Source organism: Mytilus californianus, unplaced genomic scaffold (genome assembly GCF_021869535.1).
Source record: "Mytilus californianus isolate M0D057914Y unplaced genomic scaffold, xbMytCali1.0.p SCAF_9, whole genome shotgun sequence".
Classification (NCBI taxonomy): domain Eukaryota; kingdom Metazoa; phylum Mollusca; class Bivalvia; order Mytilida; family Mytilidae; genus Mytilus; species Mytilus californianus.
Window position 1 is genome coordinate 36,282,661 of NW_026262745.1, and position 21,064 is coordinate 36,303,724.

Genomic DNA, 21,064 nt, shown 5'->3' on the forward strand with positions numbered 1-21,064 from the left:
AGTAGGACCAAAAGTTAAATATATTGCAAATTAGTGCTAAGACGTCACTTGTACGTGGTGTCACTTTAATATGACTCCATTACCGTGTAGATATAGATAGATATAAGAAGATGTGGTATGAGTGCCAATGAGACAACTCTCCATCCAAGTCAAAATTTATAAAAGTAAACCATTATAGGTCAAAGTATGGTCTTCAACACGGAGCCTTGGCTCACACCGAACAGTAAGCTATAAAGGGCCTCAAAAATTACTAGTGTAAAACCATTCAAACGGGAAAACCAACGGTCTAATCTATATAAAAAACGAGAAACGAGAAACACTTATGAACCACATCAACAAACGACAACTACTGAACATCAGATTCCTGACTTAGGACATGTGCAAACAAATGCAGCGGGTTTAAACGTTTTAATGGTACCAAACCTCACCCTTTTTCTGAAACAATAGTGTAACATCACAACATAGAACTTTATATGAAATAGCCATTTTACACACATCTCTTGGCAAATTAGAAATGAGTCAAGGCCTTACCTTAATAGACATTTTACCCACATTAACATTTGTTTAAGACATCTTGCATAGCAAAATATATTTTTGAGTAAGGCCTTGACTCATAATCATATGAAGAGAACATGACACTAACTATATACGTTGCATTTAACAATCCGACGTGACAGCATATTTATACATCACTCATAGCCAGACGAAATACTCTCTCAGTGTGGGTCTCACTGCTAGACATGAGAAGTCCATGAGACCAAATTTATATAGCCTAGTCAACCTATGGGATTTTCCTTTTTTTCTTTTGACGTTGAGGGTCTCGCATCCATGCATTCTTTCTTAGTCACTGGTTAAGTCTAGAGCCTGTTATTCTGTGGTTTTCTTTGATAACTGTCTATCAGATTGCTTTTTCGTTCATTGTTTTATTGTAAATCAGGCCTGTGGTTTTATCTCTTGTAATTTTGTCATGTTTGATCCCTTTATAGTTTACTATACGTATGGTTTTGCTCATTGTTGAAGGCCGTATGGTGACCTGTAGTTACTTACATCAACGCCATAGTCTTTGTTGGATAGTTGTCTCGTTGGCAATCCTAGCATGACATCTCCTTTTTTAATGAAATGTTTTATTCAAATAACATGACCTTTTTCAATAAAACTAGCACTTGTAATGCAGTTTATAACTAACTGCTTGTAAAATGTTATGAACGGTAATTATGAAAGATCTCTGTTTGATGAACTTGATTTGCTGATTTTTTTTTCTGTCTTCAGTTTCTTTTTATTTATCAACGTTTTTGTCCAAAGTACAAAAATGGGTACAAATTGGTATTTTGAAAAGAATTAACAATTTTGGCTTTGTTGTCCTATATGAAGATCTTTGTAATTTTAGGTGATCATTTTACACATGTACACCAGTTTCTCTTTATCTTCTATAGTGTTTGACTAACACATGAAAAGGGTAAAAAATCGTCATGTGTCGGGGTTAGTCCGTATTTATAGATGCGCATCGCTATGATGTAAGTATTAAACCAAAATTATAAAACTTCTTTTTATCTCATGTATCATAGGTAAATTAATTATAATATTTTACGCTAATATATGAATAATTTTCGTTTTTCAGTTAACGATTTGTTCATTTAAACGAAAAATGCCAGCAGTCCAAGTTGCTACTACTGGTTCCCCTCAAAAATATGTGGTGACTTGACCATACTTATGTTTCGTGTTTTTTTTAAATAGTAATGGGCAATGATTGGAGTTACTCGAAAGAACATCGCGATCCAATGATAGAATCTGTTAGATCCAAGTTCTATTCCGATGACGACAGCAGGATTGTTGTTGATAACTTTCTAGCAGAACAAAAGAAACTCAAAGTCGATATTGACAAGTTAAAAGAGAACGAGCAAATAGTACAGGAGGCGAATAGGACTACACACGCAACATTCATTGAGTGTTTGGCTGAACAAGAACGATTAAAAAAAGAATTGTCGACTTTAAAGCATGAAAACATGGTATTGGGGAAACAACTTGATGTTAAACAACAGGAGAACCAAATACTGACGAAAGACAATACAATTCTTTCAAATGAAAAAGAGAACGCTCTTTCTAGGTATACTATAATAAAATTTCGCCTCTCTTTTAATATCGCAGAATATAATCGTCTTTTCTATGATGGAATCGGATGTTCAAAATTTCTTTACACTGTATTAGTTATATTTATGATAATAAGTTAAGAAAGCCAAAATAAATAAAACCAAAGACAGAAAAGTTTAGTTCAGTTAATGAATGTTTCAGTGAAGATTTAAGGGACTGGACATTTTATCGAACACGACGTTTACTTTACTGGGCGGATAATACATCTGAGGACTACTGGTCTATAATAGTGGAGTAGACCCTGTGTTATCAAAAACCACAAATGTTGTTTTGTAGAATTGCATTTATATTATTTTGCAAAATTAACATTATTCAACACAAAGGAATATGTAAATGCATAAAGCTTTATCGTCATATATGACATACTATCTCAGTTTGTTTTATCATTTTAAAAACCAATTTAATTTAACATACTTCTTTAAACTAGAGGCTCTAAAGAGACTATGTCTCTCACGTAGGTCTATGTGCGTCTTTAACAGTCGGCTTTGTTGACTGATTTATATATATAGTCTTGCTGATCATTTGTTATTTAAAGTGTCTATCTATCTTTATAGTTTTCAAGATAATAGGCAAACACTTAAAATATAGATAAAAATAGTCATTAAAGAAAAAGAGCTCCAATAAGGAGTTAACTGACCATTTCAGCTCTGTTGACTTATTCATATATCTAGTCTTGCTGAGCATTTTTGCTATCTAAAGTAGTTATATATCTATACTAGTTTTCCTTATAAGTTACAGAACAATAAAAATTGGTAAAAATCATCATTAAAGTGCAAAACTCCAATAAGGAATGAACTTCGGTCAGTAGACTTTTTTGTAGATATTGTCTTGCTGATCATTTTTGCTTATTTAAGCTTCTATCTATCTATTATATTTGTTTCATAAATTAGACAAAATCGTAAAAAATTGGTAAAAATCGTCATTAAAAGGTAACAATTCAAATGAGGCACAGTCAGACGTTTTGAATCAGTTTACTTACTTGTAGATCTTGTCTTGCTGATAATTTTTTCTTATCTAAGTTTCTATCTATCTATTAAGATTTTTCAGATATTTGGCTAAAACACAAAAAAAAAAATGTAAAAATTGTCATTAAAAGGTAATAACTCTTGTAAGGAGTCGTTCGAAGATTTTAATCAGATTAATTTGCAGATCTTGTCTTGCTGATCATTTTTGCTACTTAAAGTTTCTCTCTATCTATTATTATAATAATTTGCAACATGATAGGCAAAAATGAAGAACATTCATCATTTAAGGGCAATAACTCCTATAAGAAATCGTCTGACAGTTCTAATGTAAATAATCAATAGGTATATATCATCATTTTTAACATTTTAGCTCCTGTTAGATTTTTCTATAAATAGCGATTTTCAAGGTAATAGACAAAATTTGCATTCCCCTCCCCCCCTGTCGGCCATGTTGGTTAACAAGCGAGGTCATCGGACACATTTTGTAAACTAAATACCCTAATGATGAGTGTGGCCAAGTTTGGTTAAATTTGGCCCAGTAGTTTCAGAGGAGAAGATTTTTGTAAAAGTTCACAACAACGAACGACGTCGACAACAACAGACGACAGACGCCAAGTGATGAGCTAAAAAGGACTACCATCCATAATGCTATGAATAAATTCTTGCTTTTTTTGCATGAAAAAGATATCTATAAAAAAAAACGTAAAGTTATATATGTGATTATTACAATGCCATTCAGAATTCATTTTCTGCATTATTCTCAAACCTACATTAAATACAAAACATACAATACAGCATATTGTGAAATAATACAAGATAACCAATAGAGTTTTACCATCATTTGTTTTTAGACTAAGTAAAATAGCTGGCATTCAACTCACAAAAGGAAACAGTGATATAACTGACCTTAGTGATGCTAATAGGCCAACCAAACTTGCAGAGAAATGGTCCAGTTTGTATACTGATGAATGGACAGATGCCTTCGATGAATTTCAAACATTCATGGAAAATGAAAACTGTAAAATTGAAAAGGAACTGTGCTCAATTGTTCAGGTACATTAAAGAAATAATTGAAAGGGTCTGACGGGGAAAATTGTTTTTCTCTCAACTACATATTAACTTGCAAAGCTTAACAGAATCAAACATTTTGAGTAAATGGTATAAACAATAAGTCGCATGCATTAAGAAGAAATCTTACTTGGTCTTTGGAAATCTTTTGGTAATCTGTTACAAACAAAATGTATCTCCGTATGAGAAGTAATAAGAACTTAATATGTTAAATTTGTATTTTCTATTTTGAAATGATATTTCTTTTTATTTTGTTATGTTCTTTTTTTTAGGGGGGGTGGGGGTGGGGGGGGGGGGGTTTAAAAACATTAATTCTACTTGCTAGCATCTACAGTCTCTACTGACTTTATTTTATTCAATTTTGTAAATCAGAAATGTTTCAATATTTGCCAAGAAATTGAAAAGAAACAGATGGCAGATATCAAAACACATGTGTGGGACATAGCATGCTGTCTTCACCGAAAATCGGACCAGTTGGTATCTGCTACTAAAACTGTAAGCATGCATTTATCACAAGCTAAGATATATGGATCTTTTCTTTACTTTCAAATTTTAATAGAAAACTGCTGAATAATTATCATTTCGATCAAGTTACATGTACTCTACACAATCGATTGCTGAACGATCCCGAGCAGGCAAGGTCGCACCAATAACTTCAAAACTATATATGTGCTGCTTCTCTGTCGAGAACATTTTATTTAGAGCAAGAGCTCCTTTGGTATCTTTCGCCTCTCTTTCATCTGTTTTTTTTTTCTACAGTATATTACCATTGTATTTTATGTACACAGCAGAGGCCGTTTTCATATACCAGTATAAGCGAAATAAATTTACCCAGGATGTGGTTGATGCACTATCCGCTTGGCATTAACATCTATTAAAGCTTTTCTCTTGCAACTGCTGCATTAGGGAAAATGTACCGGCTGGGTCCTAAATGACCCCTGTGTTTGATATACAGTTTCTTTGACAAATTCACATTAGTTGAGTTGCTTTATTATCAAAGTTTGATAAATGAAAATCAAATCGAATGTTTAACCAGACATATTCTCGTTTTATTTTATCTATAAGTTCATTAATGATTGCAGAGCCTGTATCACAAAGTTGTTAAAGACAATCTTAAAAAGGTAAGAGGCTATTTTGGATTCGATTTTTTTTATTTACGCATGGTAGGTACTAAGTAGTCTGCAATATTTCAACATAATCACATTGCCAGTGTTTATAACGGAACTTTTAAAAAAATACAAAAAAGTCTTGTATTTGTGCAATGCCTTGATATGACAACACCTATTCAGGTTGAATGTAGTCCGGATTGAGAATCTTCTTGATTTTAAAAACTAGTATGATGACCTACAGCTATAGGGAAAATAGTACTATTACATTTTCCCAGCATTAGGTTGGCCTTTTGTGTACCCAAGGCAGGTGAAGGAAGTCAACTTAGGAGCGCTGTGATTGGATGTAAGGGTACAATATATTTTTTTATTTATCTATGAATAACTGCAGTGTGTATATTTACAATATAAATTTTGAAACCCATTGCAATAATTTCTAGAGAATTATTCGAAAAGACTTCCAAAATTTCATAAATTTGGTGTAAAATGACGGTGGGCATGGATAACATAAACAAGCTCCGTTGGAAGTTGTTCATGATACTATTTGGCTTCAATTTTTAAAACAGAATAATAAAGTACTAACACCACACATAACTGTTTTGTCCAGGTTTTAATTATAAAAAGTGGTAAATTTAGAAAATGTTAGTATTGTCGCCTATGGCAGAATAAATAGTACCGTTTTCCCTTTAGTCTGTAGTTAACGAACTGATCATGGTACACCAATTTTAAATGATGTTGCATGTCATATTGCGTTGGAATTCAGCGTGCCATACTTCACATGCAGCTCCTGTCGTATTCAACTGTTGTGGAAACAAATATATAATCACAATAGCTGTGTGCTAATTAATTTTCAGTGAAAATCGACCCATTTCTAATGGCGATTGATACAATTGTATATTTTGTAAATTAACAAATCCTCGGCAGCTTAATTAGGAGTACATGAAAGTAGTTCAATTATATATAAGGATGAGTTGTTAAGTTTAATATTCTGTGAATTTTAATCTTCATAAATTTTAAAACACTTTTTTTCATAAGCATCCTATTTCAGCCTGCAGCAACAGTGACCCCAAACGATGTAAGTATGAATGTAATAATAACATTTATGCTCATTTATGTAGAATGGAAGGAGAATTTTGTATTTCAAACAAACAGGGAATATGAATATTGGTGGCCGTTCATTAGACGATCTTCCTTTTCCTAATATATACAGGGGTAAGAGTCACAAAACATTGAAACAACATTTATATTGATGTTTTTCATCTTTAAAACTACTGATACGCTGGTCTTCTAAACTAAAGAATACAACCCCTGGGACAGGAATTTGTGAATCGACTTGAAAATGTTTGAAACTCAAGTTGTGACTTGGTTTTATCATTTGCCTCATTCAGACAGATAGATGGTAATCTTCGATTATTTTGGGACCTTTTTGTGTAAGAGGAAAATGCAAAAATATAGGCTTAAAACAAAACCTCAAGAAGAATGGTACCACACAAGAGAATTGAAATGCCATTAGACCTTCTTATCTGGGTTTTTGTATATTAATATTCAAATATTTTTCACCGAATTGAAAAAAAAATATGTACATGTATATGTTGTCAACATGGTCATATTTGAATAAACAAATATGTTGTAAAAACCTATGCTAAAAAAATAATTGTTGGAAGGTAACAGCTACCGTCAATTACACATCAACGTTAACCCGCCGAGACATAAACCAAAAAGACATCTACAGGTCATCATTCGGTTCACTTGTTTGTCATTTATATAACACGGGGCTTCTGATTGGTTTAATCATTAGTGGTATTAGGGTTTACCGGTGAAAAATTTTTAAAGACTCAAATTTCTATCATTTTATATCAGGTTATACCTTTTACTTTAAAAAAAATATGTTACATTTTGGTAGATCAGTATTTTGTCATTTTCTTTCAGGTACAATTGACTTGAAGAGTTTTCTTTATAATACTTTGCAGTGGTTTTTAGGACTCAATTTGAACTTAATTTATCTTTTGTTACTTTTAGGGAATAAATAACGACAAGTTACAATCTATACTGAAATGCATGGAGGAATTGATCGAAATTGTTCATGAAAGACGAAAGTATGATAAAGACTTATTGGAATGCGTGAAACAGGTATTTCATATTTTTTTCTAACTATATCTAAATAAAATTTAATTATATTGCATATATTGCACGCTTAAATATGTCGAATGGGAAAATGATATACAGTTCATTAAAGAGTTTAACAAATGAAAACGTAGAGACATACTAAGACCGATCACCATACAAAGTGCCTTTTACAGAAATTTTTGTGTCCTTATTTGGTACAGATTATGAGTACAAGTGGATATTTCATAACGGTCAACTCACAATGATGGCGTCCGTGAAACTTTCTCGAAGGGAAACTTCAACTTTGCCACTTGGAGGTTTTTTTGTACAATATGACCTTATAATCCTCCATCGAGTAGATATTGATTATTATAGATAGAAAACGCAAGACCTTGAATATCGTATCAATTGGAAGATATATTATTCTTCATATGCAGACGCTCCATGAATGCTTCTTGAGCTATGAAAGATTAATTATGGAAAAATTAAAATCATTTCTTGTAAATAGCTAGATGTAAGACAAGACATGAAGCAGACGGTATCTGTGGTACCTTTTTATTAAGTTCAATAAACCAAGGCTACAATGGCTGACAAGATTAAAACTTGGGGGGACAGTCTTCATCAAACATGCGTGGACATTTAGGTAATGTATATCTAATTTGGAAGACATTTGTATATATGCATCCATATATTGTATGTATGAATACAGATACCAAATGCCTATCAAAGACCTATCGTGACCACGCTTTGTTTCAAAAGAAATGACCACATATTAAGCTAGAGTGTAATGTTTTGTTTTATTCTAGTTGTTGTATAAGTTTTATGGTGTACTTTTGTTTGACGATTATAGAATTTCTAGTGAAAAATGTAAGAAAGGATTGCTTGTTGTTTGCCTTACTGGATTTAACGCATTCAATCAGATCACGTGACTGCATATTTATTCATCCCGCAACGTAGCCTCCTCTGTAGCATGGTTTTATACGTCTTCACCCAGTCAACCCTAGTGGTCGTAAAGTATAACTCGGTGCGGGAAGTATTCTATTTGGCCCTAATTATCAGATGTTAATTATTTCAAGATGAAACTTTTTCAAGTTGATGCATAAACATGTTTAAAAATATAATAAAACGATTTGTCTTATAAAAAGCTCGACAAATTATATATTCAAGTCAGGCACGTGAATTGTTATTACAAACATTCTGTAAAACAACTTTTTTTTTACTGATATATACTAGTAGATGGTATATGTTAAAGCCATCGTAATTAGCCTGTTAATTTACATTGAATGTGATAGAATATTGACACATTTAGTAACTGTTTGAATTATTAATGAACGCATTAAGGTCAAGTTACAGTAAAGTAGCTATTCAGTAATACTTTGTTCATTTTCAGTTATAATAGAGGGTCTGGATGGGGGGAGGGGGTCCTTCATTTCTGTATTCTTTTATTTTTTAGGCCATTTTTCTCTATTCTTTATATCTTTTGCCCATTATTCTCTATTCTGTAAACCCCCATCCACACCCGTATTAGAGTTCAACGCACTAAAGTTGTGTGCAAAATTTTACGAAAATATGTTACATAGCCCATGTACTGTATCTTGACCTTAAGTTGAACTCTTATTTGAAATTGTAGCTAGAAAAAGGGAGTCATGTTTAGGTGTAATCTATCCTACTCCTTTGTAATTATAAAAACTTTTCTTTAACAAACATATTAAAAATTTGTTATGGAGCATGCATTTATTTTTTTTTAACAGGAGGCACTCCGCCAACTTGAGCAGTATAACAAAATGGGATCAAAAAGCCAAATCTTGAAATTTGTAGAACGGTGCACAGAATTGTGCTGGAGCATGGTGATAAAAGAACCACCGATGGCTTTGGTCTTTAACGAAATGAAAGGTACAGCGATAGACAAGAGCATTTTTTCTGTTTATACAAAAAGTGGACCTTTTATCGACTTCGTGGTATGGCCAGCTTTGCTTTTACACAAAGATGGTCCCATTTTGACGAAAGGTACGGCACAAGGAAAATAAAATGACACAATCAAAACGGAAATTTCTAACAGCACAGACGAAATCACTGAAAAGACAATGGATATTCCAAACGAAATTGCACAAAATGGTGACGACAACCTCAAATATATACCACCAGATCAAAACTCACCTGATGGTCATGTCATTGAGGATGACGACAAAACTGGTCACTGAAAGGATATTAAAAGATGTAGTTGTGATATTGAATGCCAACAGGTCATTTAATCCGGGTGTGGTAGAACAAAATGTTTAAGTCATAATATTTAAAAGTACTATTTGTATATTGAATTATATCATGGTAATAATATATACTAGTCAACAAAAGAAACGATACAAGGTAATGTATTTTCCATATATAATGAAATTGGATACACTGCACCAAGGTAAATAATTGCCCAATGGTCTATTATTTACAGAGTGTTATTTTCTTATCAAAACCATCGATTTTAAGCAAATACTTTTTTTTTTGCAATTTTTGTTATTTCAAAAATTGTAATTTCACCCAAAAATCGATATTAGAACTTAAAACTTTAAACTTAAACATGGTCTGCTTTAAATTTTGAATGCCTTTGCAGATATTTGAATACTTAATTCTATTCTTCGAAATTAATGCCGACTTTTGTCATCATTTTCCGCAAAATAAATTTGACCCCTGGTGTGAAGGTGGTGTTCAATAACACGTCATTTTCTCACTTTCCAATTTGGTCAGATTCTTTTAATCATATGCATTTGCTTTGCAAATGAATGTTTTCCATTGGATAATTTAACAGTTTTTCCTATTTATTATATTTTATGATAAATTGGAGTTGAAACTTGTGTATCGTTACTTTTGTTGACTAGTATAGTTTTGAGTAAATGTAAATATTTTATTGTATTTTGCAACATCCGATGCAGAGATCATAACGTAAATCTATACAGACTTAGTAAATGGACTAGTGTGGAGCATATACGGAACGGATATAAACTCTGTGCCGGAGTTAAGTATTTGAGGTGTTGATGGTGTTGTTTTTTGTAATTGTTTTCTCTTTCGAATGATTGGCTTCCTATTTTGAATTATTATTTATAAAAAACACTGAAATGTAATCTAAGTAGCGAAACACATCTTTGATACGTCACACTAAAACTCAATTTCATACAGTCAACATGCTGGATTTGCAGCATGATTTCTGTACTTAATATTCCAGATTTATTACTTGTTCTATAGGATAGAATAAATGAAATGTACCCTTGGTACATTATATTATAACATATATCTTTAAAAATGTGTCTGATTATGGAATTAACTCGTATGAAAAAGCATACATTTTCATCGCCATTATCATTGAAACCTTCATTCTCTTATAATATATCTAATTACTGAAACCATCACATTGATAAATACTTAAAAATAAAGAAAAAAATAAAACTACTTGAAATTTGTTGAATTACTTTTCCATGAATTTTACTTTAGTAATAAGATGACAATATATTGAACATATTTATTAAATATATATATTACATTCTTTACAAAAGAAGGGCGATAGATACCAAAGGGACATTCAAACTCATAAGTCGAAAATAACCTGACAACGCCTTGGTGTATAGGTGTATTATATCACGATAAAGACACAAGAGAAGCTATAATGTCACTTTGTGTAAGCTGAGTCATAAGAGGATACACAGTCATATGTAAATCAAAATTAAATCATTACAAATCTTGCATTCATAGGAATTTCATTTAATTTAAATGGGGAATTGATTTATTGATTATTGATTGCATCTAATTCCTGTACAATGGTAACTGATACAAAAACAATAGACATTGATAAATAAAAGACCACAAAACACAACACAGAAATCCAAAACACAAACAATATCAATCCCATTAGATTAAATAGTGATGAACTCATTTAAATAATTCAAAGAATCCAAAAAATTTAGCTGCATAATCAGGTTTGTAATCTTTTTCCAATAATTTTTTCTTCATTATAAGACGAAAATTTAAATTTATCGACCATAGTCAGTTTAGGCCGTGTCAAAATACAGTTTGTTTGAAGGAGAGAAAAAAATACAGTTCGTTTTGAAAAACAGAAAAAATACACTTAGTTTTCAACTATTCAGTCTGTGAACTGTGAAGTGGGAACAATTAATAGCGGTAACTAAGTACATAGTATCTTTGCTGCAATACAATCGATTTTGTTGATATTTTTTACATCGGATGTGACCTTGAGAGGTCATACCGGTGTTATGTTGCCGCAGAAATTTCCTTGCCGTTTGACTGATAACCGAACGTATTTCGTATAATCACGCGGATATTATCGAGTGTATGCGGAAGAATATCTCGAGGACGTTTTGCAACAAAAGCGGGAAAATATGAATGCCTACTCAAATCCAGTCTATTAGAAAAACGAATTTTTACAGAAGAGTGCCCACCATGCACTATCATTAGAATAGTAGAATAGAATGATATATAAATGGATGAAAATTTGCCTGTAGAGTTATTAAGATGATCTGCTATATATATTACTGGTGTACAAATATTAATATAATATATAACAACAAACCAGAGTATACTGATAACAAATGATTATGTCACTACAATATAATAATATTACGGTGAGGTTGAATTCCCTGTCATTTATTCATCATCCACACAGGAACTTGTCTCAGAAAAAATATATCTATGTACCTTAACCTAAATTTCAGGTATATAGATGTGATTTTTTTCTGAGACAAGTGCTTGTGACCATCAACCAGAACTTGCGGTCATCCGATGTTCAGTACTTCAGTACTTTGATTTCTTTAATATATTTGGACTAGCTGCTTATAAATACGGAAATTCGGCATATTCCAGTGACGTGTACAGCCAATAGGAAAAAGAAATTATTGATTGGTACATTAGGAATGTATTCCCAAGGTTTAATCCACCATAATGAAATGCCTTAACAAGTCAGGAATATGACAGTTGTTTTCCATTCGTTTGATGTGTTTGAGTTTTGATTTTGCCATTTGTTAAGGGACTTTCCGTTTGAAATTTTCTTTGGAGTTCGGTATTTCTGTTATTTTACTTTTTGCCATTAACCGAGTTTACACATGCTCTATATAGCCTACTCAGGTTACTGTCCTCATCGCTTTCTATATTTACAGAAAGATGAATAACATACGGAAATTCGGTTTTTTTTCTTCATTGCTTCTTTTAACAAGAAAGTTTTCTTGTGAATTAACATTAGTAGCGTCCTCAAGGAGAACGCAAACAACATTAAAGTTCAACTATTCGGGGTTTGCAGGGGAGGTAGTTGTTTACCACTAGACTTAATTCTCCAATACTTAATCTTATTTTTTTTTAAATGCTACATTGATATAAGTTTTACAGTCACTGAAAAACTTATTGCATGTAAAGTGATAATTTTTTTCTACAGAAAGGGGTTAGTAAAATACCTCACAGCAAAGATTCTTGCTTTTTCCGTATCTCCTTAATTCAAATAATGACATATACCATCCATTAGCTACCAATAAATGATGTATTTTTAAAAAATCGCCTGATCTCATGATAGTTCATAAGTATTTATTTTGACATACATTTATATGGATACTTTACTTATTTCCTGCTTATATAGAAATCTTAACGTCGATATTGCTGCAACGTATTTTACTTACCAACAAAAAAAAAGAGAATTATTTGAGTAAGTATGCATTATTTGTGTAACCGTGGCAGAGTCAATGATTAAATTATGTTTTATAAATATTACTACACATTATGATTACACTTACTGAAGATTGCTAAATTTTATTTTAGAACAGACCTGCTAAAACTCAAACATTGATATATAAAGTTTATTTGTCACTGAAAAATATTATTGCATGTAAAATCATATTTTTTCTTCAGAAAAGGGTTGGTAAAATACCTCAGAGCAAATCCTCTTGCTTTTCCCGTATCTCCTTAATTCAAATAATGACACGTACCGACCTTTAGCTATAAATAATAATGTATTTTTTTAAAAACCGTCTGATCACGTGATTGTTCAAGAGTATTTATTTTGACACACATTTATATTGATATTTAACTGACTTCCTGTTTATGTGGTAATCTTAACATCGAACTTGCTTCAATGTATTTAACTTACCAGCAAAACATGAAAACTATGCGAGTAAGTATGGATTATTTGTGCAACCTGTTGCAGAGGCAATGGTCAATTTAAGTTTTTGTAACTATTACTACACATTACACTAACTCAAGATTGCTTGATTTTATTTATTTTTTCCGGGAAATGCATATGAAAATACTTTGATAATCCTTTACCAAGTTATAGCTATTAAGGACATTTTTCAGTTTGTTCAGTTTCAACATTTCATGATCATGATGACTAAGTTAACAGACAAAATTATTCTAAGGTCACTTTGCCAAAAGTGGTATCAATTTCAGTTTAGTACATTTAAATAATTTACAAAATAAAAAGAATACAAATTTAATTCTAAGTTTGTCAGTACTTATGCACTTGTTACATGTACTGAGTGGCCTGCATGGATAGTCCTACTTTAACTGATAGTTCAACTGCATCGCTAGCAATCGAGTGATCGTAGTATATTTCTGATATCGCACAAGACTTTTTCAGTACATCCGAAACTATACGTACCATTAAACAAAATCATGTATGTAAAACCATGAGAACCATTCCGTGTTTATCTGTTTTTTTTCTTGAAAAACATTTTGACACTTATCATTTTTCGACATATTCTCACATAATATTTTATTTTTCCCGTCGGTTTTTCTACAGAGCAAAATGCACATGAAAAGGAGGGATCAATCAAATTAAAAGAGGCAGATGATACTAAAAAGGGAAAATAAAAAAAAAACACAAGTCGAAGAAAAACAGACAACACCATAGCAAAAAAAAACGACGAAAAACGTAAAATAACAACAATACCGAATTCCAAAGAAAATTCAAAACGGAAAGTCCCTTAACAAATGGCAAAATCAAAAGCCCAAACACATCAAACGAAGGAAAACAACTGTCATATTCCTGACTTGGTACAGACATTTCCTTATGAAGAAAATTGTGGATTAAACCTGGTTGTGTAGCTAGCTTAACCTCTTACTTGTATGACAATCGCATAAAATTCCATGAAATTGACAACAATGTGTGAACAAAACAAACAAACATAATAGGTAAAAATGTTAAAAATAGGAGTACAGCAGTCAGCAGTGTGTTATAATCTTAATCACTATAAAAACAAACAAATATGTCAACAAAGAAAAACAAAATGGCATATAGATAAAGCACATAAGCAAAAATGAAAGACAAGAATACAAAAAATGACCACACCAAAACAACACATTGGCGGGATGCATAAGTACCGAGCCACGTCAAAAGGATATTGCCAAAAATTTACTAAATAGTAAAGGTTAATATTTTACAAGGACAAATAAAAGAGCACTATAACACGTATTAAGATGATAAACAACGTCAATACCTAGAATCTATACTTCAAGATCATCATGTATTATTTGTGAAGTTGATACGAAATATTTATCAACAAGGTCTTGGTATCCTCCGATGAACTTTTTTAGAAAAAGGACGAGACGCTCTTTGACATAACCCTAGTTCATCAACTTTCTGATCAGACACTTGTGAAGTTTTATAAAGTCTGGGTAGCAGCTGTAAGCTCTTGAATACCGAATGAGTTGGAAAACGTATACCCCATATGCGGGTGAAGTTAGTCTATTTCTACTAAGGTGGGGGAAATTGGTAATATAAAAAAAAATCGTCTCGTTTGTCATATATTGTGGTACTGCGATGACCGCTTATGTCAAATTCGAGGTATAAGTCTAAAAATGAGGCGCAGGAGGTCATGTCTGTTGTTTCTTTAATTTTTAGTTCTGGAGGATATATTAATGAAACCCAATAAGAAAAGTTTGGATTGTTAATTAAAAGAACATCATCAATATATCTAAATGTGAAATTATATTATTTGGCTTCTTTGATCTTCTGGTTTTTGACAAGTGTCTGAAGGAACTCCGACTCATATGAAAATAAGGAGAGGTCGGCAAGGAGAGGCGCACAGTTCGTTCCCATAGGAATGCCGACAATTTGTTGAAAAAGTCTACCTCCAAATTTAACAAATATGTTGTCAATAAGAAACTTCAGCAAACAATGGTCTGCAAGACACTGAACAGAAAACTAAAGACTGAGCAACCCAAACCCTGCTTAAAACTGGAGGTGATATTAGGTGTTCGGCTTCTTGAACATCAGTGTTTTAGTATTCTGAACTGATTGATATTTTTAGACTAGATTCAGCGTTAATTTGCTTTAGCTAATGAGAAAGGATGTATTTTCGTTCTTGAATAAAACTCATTTTCAATATTTTTTTCTGCATTAATTTGTAAAAGAGTATAAACAAATGCCAGCTTTTCTATTATTTACTGCATTGTTTTATCTTTTGTTCTATTGTATGTTAATAGCAGGTATAAGTGTCTGCAAAATTAATGCAAGTCCGTGCCCGACGGTTTTTTTTTTTTAATTTTAACACATTGTTCTTTGTTCAAGAAACTTTTACATATAAGGAGTAACAGTTCGAGGATTTGTTTTCTGTTATTGCTTTGTCTTGTTTCTTTGTCTTTTGTCTTTTGTCGTTTTTTTTTTTTACTTTTTTGTAATAGCGTTGTCTGTTAATATTGGACCTTTGCTTTTGATTGTCCCCTTTGTATCTTTTCTCTTTAAAATGGAACATGGAGACAACTGCATATATATAAATATTTGGCCTGTACAATTGTGTATTATGATAAACTGTGTTGTATCTCGTAAATGTTGTATGTATTTGCCTTCACTCACTTTTGGTCTGGAGCGTTGATCTTGAGCATTGTTCATCTTTCAGACACACGAGCGCATTGCAATCGGTATTATATCTTTAAATTATACTTGATTGGTATATTCCCGCTACTAATGCAATGTGATTGGCTACTTTGTCAGGGAATTGGAGCCCTTATCCCCTGTTAATAAAAACGACAAGGTAATTTATGTTAAAATAAGGACAGTCCAGTGTACTATAATTGTCATTCAGAATCTTTACAAGAGATATGTGCTCATATCCCCTGTCAGTGCTCTTTATCCCCCTCACCTCACGGCTCAGGGGATATAAACGCCGAAGCGAATTTGAGCCTCCTATTCTAAAAAATCCGAATAACATACAATATTACCACAATTAGGTAGGTGTCGCTGATTGTCAACTGTTACATCACAATTCCCATATACAGCAGTTTTCGTAGTTTATGTACTCTGAAAAAGTACTTTTTTACTTTTTTAAATTTGTATTTTAAATAGAATTAATATTTAAATGACAATATAAAGTTTGCGTTTCTTTCTAAGGTTTTATTATCATATTTAACTGAAAATAAAACCATTTCTAAGAAATATATGCTTCTAAAATCACTAGCTGTTATATGACATCATAAATACGGCGGTTTTTCAAAGAACTATTTTCTGTTTTAAAAGGTACATGACAAAATACTGGAGTAAGGAATAGCAAGGTAAGTTTTAAAGGGCATTGTTGTTTTTAAATCAAAGAGACATTTGATCAAAATAGGATATTGTTTGGGTTTTCTACACAAGGACACGATTTACTGTGTCAACCATTTTATGTAGATCGATACACCAACTAAGTGTTATATGACATCATACATACAGTGTTCAAAGAACTCTGGTTTGCTGTTTTTCTTTGCTTGAGAAAAAAAAATAATCGAGTAAGGAGTCACAATAAGTTAGGTAATTGTAAATTTGAATAAGATTGATAAGATGAAAGATAACATATCATTTTGGATTTTTTCCCAAGGTAATTTAATAATATTAAAGCCATTTCTGAAAAAATAGTGTTTTTCTTGGTAGAAATCCAGGTGTCATGCGGACTTTGTTGAAAAATATTTGAATTTTAAAAATAATTTTGTTGTTAATTCTTTCAGAAACACATTATTCAGTTGAATTTAAAATATCCTTTAAATACTGTCCGCTTTAGTTTGTTCTTGAACATTAAACTAAAATCGATCTTACAGGGTTCAAAAAATATACAAATCGTTGTGTTTTATGCAGTTGTGTTTTATTTTAAATATGTGGCGATGTTTTTGTTGTTTTTAGGGATAGGTATTTTCTTCCACTTGAAATTACTTTGACATTTAAAACGGATAGTGTGACAGTTATTCAATCTGCAGATATTTTTGTTCATATAATCTTGAAGACATATATAAATTATTTATGTGCATCATTGTCTCATTATTTAAATGCTCATCATAGTTACACACATTTTGTTTCAGAAAAGAGTATACCTTACTTTGTTAAAACCCTATGAAATTTTTACTTAAGCTTTCTTAGTATTTTTGTTGGATTTAGATTTTTTAGCGAAAAATAAACAAACCAGCGGAACAAGCTGTTCTCATTTTCTCGCCGACTTGTTGCAGACTTCATACCATAGGGACTCGATAGCCCATCGTAATTGACTAGAAGTGGTTCTTTCCCGGTACTCTGGCTTCCTCTACCAATTAAAACTAGCCGCCATGATAAAGAATCGTTATAGGCATTGAAAAATTGGAACTTCACTTTATAGATTGCATGCGTCCGACGCCCTTTCTAAATTTAAAATTTAAAAATGTCCAAAGCCAAAAATATTTGAAAGCCAAGGAAGTACAAGAACCAAAACAGTTGAAAATCAGTTTGGGGCCTGAATAGTAACCAAATTCATGTAAATTAACTTTGCGTGCGGGAATCGAAGTCAAATTTTCGTTATAATTTATATATATGGTGTATTTATAAACGGACAATTTTGCGAAATGTAAAAAATAAAATCATCTCAGTACACGCAGCAGTGTCGACCCAGTGCTCTTAAAATGAAAACAACACTTTATAAATTTCATGCGTACGAAGTTCTTTTCTTGATATACCTTCATCAAGAACACCCAAAGCCGAATATTTGAAAGCAAGGATGTATAAGAACCGAAACAGTTCAGGAGCTAAATGAAAAAAAAGGACATCAGAGTAATAGCCAAATCCATCTCAGGTCATCTTTGAATGAGAGAATTGAAACCTTTGTTTCTTTATAGTTTATAAATTCAGAAACTGATAATTTTTGAAAGGTTTGTTATAAGTCATGTCAGTACCGAATTATTGACTACTGAGCTGATGCTACCATCGAGAACTGATAAACGACCAGCAGCTGTATCGACCCAGTGCTGTAAAAATGAAAACCACAGGTTATTAATTTCATGCGTTTGTATGTATGAAAACAACACTTTATAAATGTCATGCGTTCTAAGCTCTTTTCTTTATTTTCCTTTATCAGGAACGCACAATACCGAAAATTTAAACGTCAACATTCTATCAATAAATCTTCATCAAACTTTGCAAGAAATAGAAAATATTCTAACAGTTTTCTTCACTTTTTGATGTGTAAATGTGGCTATATTGATGAATCATTCAAAGCATGCTAACTATATATATAACATATAGGCTATTGTGCATGCAATGCAGATATATTAGAAAAAGTAGATCTGCTTAACACCTGACACGACTGGAAATTGACAATTAGCGGCGTTAAATTCTGAACTGTACACTTTCTAGTTGTATGCAGCAACATTCCATGAGCACCTATATATTGGATTTAGATCTCACAGTAATAAAGATAATCCATAACTTTTGTAATTATAGATAGTCGGTGGTTTTCCAACAAGAGGATGTTTCTTAGCTACAATCTCATTAAAGGACGGTAGCCCTGAGATGAGATTGATGTAGCAGAGAAACATCTTCTATCAAACTCGATGGTATGCGACAAATGGTATGCAACATCTTGAATTGTCCAAAATACTTTACCTTTTAACGTTTCTGACGTACGAAATATAAGCATGGTAACTTTGATGAGTATTTGATGCATGAGTACATATGTCATACTATTTGAGGGATATTTTGTTTCAGTTGTTAATTCTACTAAACCATTTGGTATTATTTTAATTATGTTTATATATTATCAAAAAGAAACATGATTTATTATAAAATATTGGACGCTACATCTTACTATACTAAGATTTAAATATACTAACAACCAACTCGACGAACGACTATATTCCGTGCTTGATCATTTCGATTGGTTTAGAGGGACAAAAGTAAACAACAAAAAACTTATTTTTCAGCAAGGTGTACTCCTGTATTTCGTTCTACAACTTATCACATGAATATATATATAGCCTTATATAAGTAGGAAGCTTAACTCTAACTTGCAAATTTTTCAATTTTAGTTATTGTTTATGTCACTATATTCATGGATCCATTATTCTAGGGACTTCATGCAGGTTCAGTCATCTCAAATATTGTATAGACCTCTGTTTCTGTTTAGTGTTAAATAGTACTACTTATTGATAAAGATTAGACCTTTTAAAAAGATGGAGAATATTTGACTTCTAATTAAATAATCTTTTAATTCTAAATACATGTTTATAATTTAAAGTATTTGAAGATGGACTTTGGTCTTTACAGTCCTTTGAAATATGAATATACATATTAAATACAGTTTGACGAAAGATCCTGTCTTTTTTCTTGAAGAAATGGGCGAATCACTAAGCAAAAAGTGGGGACAAGATCCAGCATACCATGAAGCAACAGAAACCTTGACGAGGTCGAACAAAAATACTCAACAGTTTGTTAATAAAATCTTAGCTGAATCGAGCAAATTAGAGACAAAAAATAAAGATCTAGAGAAAGAAATAGGTATATTTAATTCTAATCTTGAAATGTTATAATCGAAGAAAACAATGTAAATAACATCATCGAAATTTATCTATACTTCATAAGTTCCACATCTTTGCTATCCATACATGCGGAGATGAAAGAATCGGATCGGTACCCTTGGCTCTTGGCTAGCGAAGATGAACGTTCGTGTATTTGTTCTATTATTCGGAACAAATATTACACATAATGTATATGTTTTTCACTGGCTATTTGTATTAGGTATGTAAACATATAATAATAATTATTATTAGTGGTAGTAGTAGTGGAAATAATTATTATTATTTTTAATAATTTTGTTTTTGTTAAAATAGCTAAACTTAAAGCGTCTATTGAACTTAAGAAAACCCCAAGGGCCAAGCTGAATCGAGGACCTTCTGCAGAAGAACAACTTCTGGATGGATGCCTAAATGAACAGCAGAATTTGGTCGAGAAAAACGAAACGCTTAAACAAGAAAATATCAAATTAAATAAAGAGATCAAAGTGTTGTCAGATGAAAAAGAAAGTGCCCTTTCAAGGTAAGATATTGTACGATTTAAAGAAAATTTGCATTCGTTCACTATCTAAATATCCCTAATAATATAAAATATATGTTTTGCTTTATTTAATTTAGCGCAGTAAATTGCCATTCACGGCGTTTATGAAACATCAATAACAAATGCAAATTGTACATGATTTCGAAGAATTTTGTATTTAACGACATGGCCTACTTCGTTTTCATTGACCTAGATATAAAATTAATTTGAAAGAAATTGGTCCTACCTCTTTTTGCGTAGCTTGAACTTGTTTACTAGATCAGATAACTTTTGTTTAAGTGAAACTAATAAGTTAAATAACTCATTATCCTTCAATGACATTTATACAAGTGTAAATAAACACGTTAAAGAATTCAAGTTATTCTGAA

At 31.8% G+C, this 21,064-nt stretch overlaps 1 protein-coding gene and 1 long non-coding RNA gene across 6 annotated transcripts in view; both read left to right on the forward strand.

The window, feature by feature from the left end:
* The window catches only part of LOC127715641 (uncharacterized), a 97,637-nt gene that overhangs the window by 10,407 nt on the left and 66,166 nt on the right, over window positions 1–21,064 (forward strand). For 4 of the 5 annotated variants that reach the window (XR_007988516.1, XM_052221764.1, XM_052221766.1 and 1 more), the window contains exons 2-11: window positions 1,735–2,104; window positions 3,965–4,166; window positions 4,554–4,676; window positions 5,264–5,302; window positions 6,336–6,362; window positions 7,307–7,417; window positions 9,145–13,547; window positions 16,890–16,924; window positions 19,977–20,141; window positions 20,474–20,678. Coding sequence is in view for 4 of the 5 variants with exons in the window: in XM_052221764.1 (XP_052077724.1) it covers window positions 19,979–20,141; window positions 20,474–20,678 (368 nt within the window). In the remaining variant the exon portion in view is untranslated. The remainder of the gene's footprint in view (window positions 1–1,734; window positions 2,105–3,964; window positions 4,167–4,553; window positions 4,677–5,263; window positions 5,303–6,335; window positions 6,363–7,306; window positions 7,418–9,144; window positions 13,548–16,889; window positions 16,925–19,976; window positions 20,142–20,473; window positions 20,679–21,064) is intronic. The other variant, XM_052221765.1, reaches the window with a different exon arrangement.
* The window catches only part of LOC127715693 (uncharacterized), a 97,127-nt gene that overhangs the window by 4,897 nt on the left and 71,166 nt on the right, over window positions 1–21,064 (forward strand). The gene's annotated exons all lie outside the window — the stretch shown is intronic.